Below are 7,500 nucleotides of genomic sequence, written 5' to 3' on the forward strand. Positions count from 1 at the left end.
GCCAATTATCTCATAGTTTAACAAACTCTGAGATAGAGTACACCACCTTATAACCTCTGACGTTAGCAGATTCTTATTTAGATAAGAAGATAATCACCGTCTAGCCATTATCTCATAGTTGAACAAATTATGCTGAAATTACACCCCCTTATAATCTCATAGATAATCAGACTGTTAATTACTGTCCATCATGATCTCATAGTTTAGGAGACCATGAGATAATTACTGTCCATGAATATCTCATAGTTTAACAAATTATGCTGAAATTATGCTGAAGTTTCTGTCCGCCATGTTCTAATAGTTTGGGAGACCATGAGATAATTACTGTCCACCGATTATCTCAAAGTTTAACAAGCACATGATATAATTACCGTATAATCTCGAACATTAGCAAACGGTTAGTTACTACACCCAACGTTGTCTCGTACTTTAGCAGACTATGAGATACCGTCCACCAATCATCTCATAGTTTAACAAACTCTAATATAATTAACATCACCTTATAACCTCATACATTAACCGACTGTAAGCTAATAGCTCTACCATTATCTCCTAGTTCAGCAGACCACGTGATTTACATCACCTATATTATTTCATACGTTATCACACTGCTATGCATTTACTGCCTATTATTTTAGGAGACTATGAGATCTTTACTGTTCCCTACATTAGGCGATAACCTTCGCTCCGGTTATCTCAGCAAACACAGTATGCAATAATTACCATCAACCATTTTATTTCATACTTGAGTAGACTTTTAGATAATTACCATTTAGTGTTATCTCATACTTTAGCAGTCTATGAGATAAATACAATGCTGTTTAGTATCTCCTACTTTAGTGCCACTCCTATTATCTCATAGTCTGCTAATTAGTGTGCCTCCATTATCTCAGCATCCATGAGATTACGAAACAAATACCATCCAATCTACTGTCTTAAACTGTATCAGATTTTGATGTAATTCCTAACCGTGCGATTGTCTCATAGTTAAGCAAAATATGAGATATTCACCATCCTTGTAAATCCTTCTTTCTTAAATTCAGACATTTCCGAGTTATGATTTCAGCACAGCTTCTTATTGACCTGAATTCCCTGCATCCCATACATCACACCCACAGCCAAGGAATTACATTAAGTCAACCAAAGCAAAGTTAAAGGACGGGAGACTTACAGGGAAGTACAGAAGGAGCGCTCCAAACAAGATGGCTTCCAGCAGAACCAGACCCGAAGCCCTGATGCTCTGGAAGACAAAAGATTGACAGGAAATGCATGACTCATTTGGGATTCATTTATTCTATGTATTTTCCAGGTGGTGTATTAGAGACAAGACCTCTATTACAATGGTGCAGAAATAGATGCATAAAAAACAGAAGTAGAAATAGATATAAAAAAATCAACTCTGAGCATGGACTGCGTACATTGCACTAAAGATAATATGAGTTCCAGGGTTCTCCAATGTGTTGGGTCTTTTCAAGGGTCAATGATGAGGCACTGATCTTGTAGTCATGGGACGTTATAATACATTGGAACTCTGAAAACCCACACTTCTATATGGCCTTGTGTTATACTGTGTCTGGTGTAACGTGCATCACACGACTATAAATTATCCTAGTTTTCCAACAGATGAACAACAAGAACAGTAGACTTGTAACTCAGTGACACTGTCTGAAAATGTACTATAGTGATACAGATATCCATACCTGGAGCGGTATCTGGATTTATGCTTAAAGTGGGCGTGGCCTAAACCCCAATCACTTAAACCACTGTTAGCATGGCGTGTGAATTCTGGCTCTGACAGTTTCCTCAACCTCAGCTACCTCACGTCAGTTCATAATGGGTCTCAACTAGAAAAGTGCATGGGATTTTTATTATTATTATTATTATTATTATTATTATTATTATTATTTTGCTCATGCAGTTATTAGTTTTTTGTTTTGTTTTGTTTTTTTTCCCCATTCATATTTTAATTTATTTATTCATTTTCATGATACATTTACATGTGATTCATTTTCATGTGATTCATTTGCATGTGATTCATATTCATGTGATTCATTTACATGTGATTCATATTTGTGTGATTCATATTCATGTGATTCATTTACATGTGATTCATATTCGTGTGATTCATATTCATGTGATTCATTTACATGTGATTCATTTACATGTGATTCATTTACATGTGATTCATTTACTGATTTGCTTCTCTTTAAATCCAGTTTTAGACTGTGATATTACAAAGGTCTTTTCAGATTATTACTTGCCACACTGTATGAAATAACCCCAGTAAAACTGCCTGAATTCTATAATATAATTGGTTCACCGTGTTAGGTTTAAATCCTCTGAAAACAGATTCACAATTGAATAATGTTACTCTGTTCCAATTCACATCCTTCAAAGCATTGGCATGTTTTGTTCACTCTCACAATCCCCCAAACACACACACACACACACCCAAAGTCTCCATAAAAAAAAAAAAAAATGAGACAGCAGTGTATCCCACAATAACCAAAAGTTGTCCACAATGTGAAAACAACTCGGAGAGTAAGCTGAACTAACCAACAAAATTAGTTTTTGTTTTGAACAAATTTACCCCAGAAATAAAAAATTTACTACACTGTGACCTTTAGTGACCTTGCCCAAACAGATACTAAGGATGAATACTGTAAATGCATCGCACAGTGTCACACACATTCATGTTTATGTACATGATCATGGTCTTTCTTAGTCAGAAAGCTCACTTGCATGAAAGTAAAAATGGGACACCAGTCTGATGCATACTTCTGAAAAAAATGAATTAACTTTAAAAAAAATAGTGTGATTATATTCATATCTGTATTGGTATCTGTTTTAAACATCTATTCAATCCAAATAATATATTCGTATTCCGTTACATCTCTAGAGCTGTCTATCACAGATCAGCGTGAACTTTATTAAATACGTCTTCATTAAATAAAGATGCAAATGATGGCCTCCGTAGAACCGAGGTTTAGATATCCTCCTATACAGTACATTTCTTCTTCATTTCTCCTTACAGACCGCTAATGTACGCCCCACAGGCTAATGCCGTCTCTGTGAATAAGACGTACTCTTTCATGCAAGAGCTCCCGAATAATACGATTGAGCAGAAGCGACTGGAGGGCAAGCAGTGATGCATGTGAAAAGATTTTCTCGACGCACAGCCGTGTTTCATGAGAAAATAGCACCAAAAATAACTGCTGAGCACTCGACTCCAGATTATGGTCTATTTCAGACACAGGGGGGAAAAAAAGCCATTCTTCTAACACTCAATGCATGCATTAGTTGGGAAGGCAGAGGAAGGAAAATACGAAAGGGAAAATAAAGCTTTTCATCAGTAACAGGTGTCGAAGACCTGCCAGGTACTCTGCAATCAAAACAACCAATAGAGACCCTAACAGCGGTGACTGAACGAGAGGAGAGAAAAAAAAAAGAAAAAGACAGCTCGATCTGAAAGCTGTTCTGTTCATTTTAGACTTCATTCCTTAGCTGGACCAATACAGTAGATCTTCTCCAAATCTACCGCACATCCAGAGTGAATGTATGTGAACGCTGACGTTACGGAAACACACGTCGCTCACATAATGATAGGGTTAATGGGAATGTTGGGATTAAAGGCTACATGATTAGTCTCTACTAACACACGTCACTGTAAATCCGGAGGAAGGACACTTCAAAATATTTTCCAATTTCCAAGTGAATTTTGGAAAAGTCAGCAAAACAGATAGAGCGCGCTTACATCATGTTGGTTTTGTGAATATACTGAAAAACGTCAGCATTATATCAATCAAACACAGTCAGTAAGCTGTGTGCATAGCTTGGCGAGGGATTTAAGCTTTTTAATTCCCCTGAAATATTTTCCAGTTCCATATATTTACTTCTGGGTGGTTATCCATCCATCCATCCAGCCATCCAGCCATTTTCTATACTGCTTATCCTACACAGGGTCGTGGGGAGCCTGGAGACTATCCCAGGGAGCTCGGGGCGCAAGGCAGGGGACACCCTTGACAGGGTGCCAATCCATTGCAGGGCACAATCACACGCCCATTCACACACTACGGACAATTTAGAGACCCAATTCGTTGGACCCTGAGGAAACCCCCAAAGCACGGGGAGAACATGCAAGCACCGGGTGTACACAGGGTGGAGGCAGGATTCGAACCCCCAGCCCCAGACGTGCGAGGCAAACATGCTAATCACTGAGCCACCACGCCTCCCGGTCGGTTAGCATAAAATGATAATATAATATAATAATAGTACAAGATATTGATAGCATCTTATATATTTGATCATTTTCAGCGGAAGTATATTTTAGGTTAAAGTAGTACACCTCGTCTAATAAAAACCCTAACTCAGTTAGTGGGAGATCTAGTCTACAGTAGATAGATGAAGTTTTAGTACAAGTTTTAGTGGACATTGCGCGCAAATGAAAATAATTAACAATAAACAAACAAACAAATAAATAAATAAACATCGTTTTGCGTGTATTTCCTCGTTTGTAAGCCGCATTGGATAAAAGCGTCTGCTAAATGAATAAACGTAAGTGTAAATGTAAATAAATAACATGGTCTTACCGACGAGTAACTATTAGTATTATGTATTAAAAATGATCAAAGTGTCCGTACCTGTACCTGTGCTGTAAATGATCCCATATCAAAGCTAATGAAATACGACCACATCGCCCTCATTTGGACAGGAAAGTATCAAAAATACTGGCATACATTTTCATTCAGGTTTTAAAATGAGTCCTTTTTAATTCAAACACTTCACTGAGGTGCTAAAACCTGAATAAAACTCTCGACTGTGCATTATTCAGTATGTCATATTTATGTACTTATATACAGAATGCATAGAAATGAACTTCACTTACAGAGACCCAGTGTGAATGTGTGCAAAATCACACATAACAGAACTGTAATGTGAGTGCAATGTAATGTCAGTGTAATTCCACAACAATATTGCTACGTAGGTATGTCCGTTCGTGAACTTCGGTGGCTAGTGCGTTTATTTCGTGTCCTACGTAGAGTCCCTCTACAAGAACTGGTCAGGTTTGTTAGAAAAATGGAACAAATTCGCTCATTTCTTTCTCCATCTATACCCAATCCGACATTTTCTGCTGATATCAGCCTGATACCTACAGAACACTGGACCGGTGCCATCTCTCTTTCTATCTTGTAATCTTCCTACACAGAACCCTTAGGCTTTGCGATGTCTTTTTCCCCCCCCCCTTCAGCTTGTCAGATTGAACAGTCTTAACACATTAACAAGTCTCACTGTGTCCTTAAACCTGAGATTATGAAGATGAAAGTGTGCTTTCCGTGTAGAATTAACCACCTCTGCATAACGGGGTCTGCGGTTACATCTGAACGTGGGAGATGACCTGATTTGAACCGTTCGTCCGGCTCCAGAACGCGAGCAAAGCCGTGAGCAAAACAAGCACGGCGTAAACTCACAAGGCTATTAAACTAAACAACATAATCAGCAAAAGCACACAAGGCTACTCATCAAATATTAAAGGCGCTTGGATTTTTATGGTCTAATGCACTGAAAGGTCACACCAAATCGATGGGAATCATTACACGAGCCGCTGACCGGCATTGAAACTGCAGTGCGTGTTGCCGTTCCTGCTCCGCGCCAGCCTGTGGGGCATTTCTACACCAATCCGAGCATTTACGAGCACATTTTCGAGAACCTGACCGTGTACGTTTGCGCCATTTTGCACACGGTTAGCTCAGAGATTTACAGCTTTTACTGTCATTTGATCAATGTTAGTGAGTCAGCTTATTAATATTAACAGTGTTCCCAAAAATACATCTATCCATCCATACATCTTCTATACCGCTTATCCTTTTCAGGGTCACGGGGAACCTGGAGCCTATCCCAGGGAGCATCAGGCACAGGGCGGGGTATACCCTGGACAGGGTGTCAATCCATCGCAGGGCACAATCACATACACACTCACACACCCATTCATACACTACGGACACTTTAGACACGCCAATCAGCCTACCATGCATGTCTTTGGACTGGGGGAGGAAACCGGAGTACCCGGAGGAAACCCCCGCAGCACGGGGAGAACACGCAAACTCCGCACACACACACAGGGCCACGGTGGGACTCGAACCCCCGACCCTGGCGGTGTGAGGCGAACATGCTAATCCCAAAAATACACTACAACTCAATTTACTGACTACAGAAACCTTGCTGGATTTACAATGTGCAAGTAAACAGAAATACTAAGAAGTGAGTGGTGAAAGCTCTGGGGCACTGGTGGCTCAGTCGTGGCTCAGTGGTGGCCCCAGAACCGCCAAGCCGCACTGTTGGGCCCTAGAGCAAGTCCCTTAACCCTCACCTGCTCAGTTGTATAAACGAGATAAACGTAAGTCGCTCTGGATAAGAGCGTCTGCCAAAAAAGCCATAAATGTAGATGTAAATAAACTGGCTAAAATAAGCATGGAAACTATCATTCAACCACACACGTGCCATTTCACAACAAAATTCAACGGCGTTTCAGTCCCGGAAAGACTAAAGAGACAAACCGCGAAGAGATAAACGACTCTCAGGGGGCTCACGTGTGAACACGAGCATTTACACCGAAAAAAATGACATCTTATGAAGTGAAAATATCTCGAATGTGAAATGAAATTGACCAAATATTTCTTATTAAGAGACTATTATAAATCAAATAGAACTTTTAATGCTTTGTAATACTTGAAACAGGTCTGGAAATAGGTTTAATAATCTTGTATTTGATTGATCGGAATCGTATCATAAGAAATATTCAACAGATATGACCATATTTAATATTTTCACTTGATATGATGTCGTTTTCTGCAGCGTAATTTTAACGTAGACTGTTTACACATGAGTCCCGGACTCGAGTACACCATTATTCACTATATATATATATAATAGTAGTATTAATGTACATTATAGTGTGACTGTATCACTCTGTTATCGTAGTATTGTAGTTCATTGGCCGTAACAATACCTTGTTCCTGCGGAAGTGGTAAAGCAGCACCATGCTGATGAAGTCCAGGAGCATGCAGATGCCTTGGAAGGCCAGCACGGCGATACGTAGATATCCTTCACCATGAGCCACACACGGCGTATCGTCCTTACAGTGTCCACAGCCGTCCTGACAGGGCAAACACAGGCTGGAACCGGCGGGGTCCTGCGTGCTCACAGCCTTCCCTAAAGAGGACAAGAATTTAAAAAAACATCTCACACTACTCTCGTCGCAAAGAAAAGAAAAGTTAAAGCGGTGAAAGTTGAAGCGGTGAAATGAAAGGATATGTCTATTTTTAAAATGTTTACACCACACCGAGGAATTTATTTATCGATACAACGGCAAAAAAAAAAAAAGCTTTCCCTAACTTTTACATTTAAAAAAAAACAAAAAAAAACCTCCTCACTCTACATTTGGAAGTAGCATTTTCTTGACCAGATGCCCTATAAAAGCATTATTTTTACTCCAGCTAAATA

The 7,500-nt window shown here is 39.5% G+C and overlaps 1 protein-coding gene across 1 annotated transcript in view; it reads right to left on the reverse strand.

Annotated features, from left to right (window-relative positions):
• Nucleotides 1-6,755: 6,755 nt before the first annotated feature.
• LOC128607636 (probable G-protein coupled receptor 158) overlaps nt 6,756-7,500 on the reverse strand; it is a 28,633-nt gene continuing 27,888 nt past the window's right edge. Inside the window, exon 3 of the mRNA XM_053624713.1 lies at nt 6,756-7,209. Coding sequence (XP_053480688.1) covers nt 6,962-7,209 — 248 coding nt within the window. The 3' untranslated portion in view covers nt 6,756-6,961. The remainder of the gene's footprint in view (nt 7,210-7,500) is intronic.

The sequence above is a fragment of the Ictalurus furcatus genome, chromosome 1 (genome assembly GCF_023375685.1).
Source record: "Ictalurus furcatus strain D&B chromosome 1, Billie_1.0, whole genome shotgun sequence".
In the NCBI taxonomy this organism is placed as follows: Eukaryota; Metazoa; Chordata; class Actinopteri; order Siluriformes; family Ictaluridae; genus Ictalurus; species Ictalurus furcatus.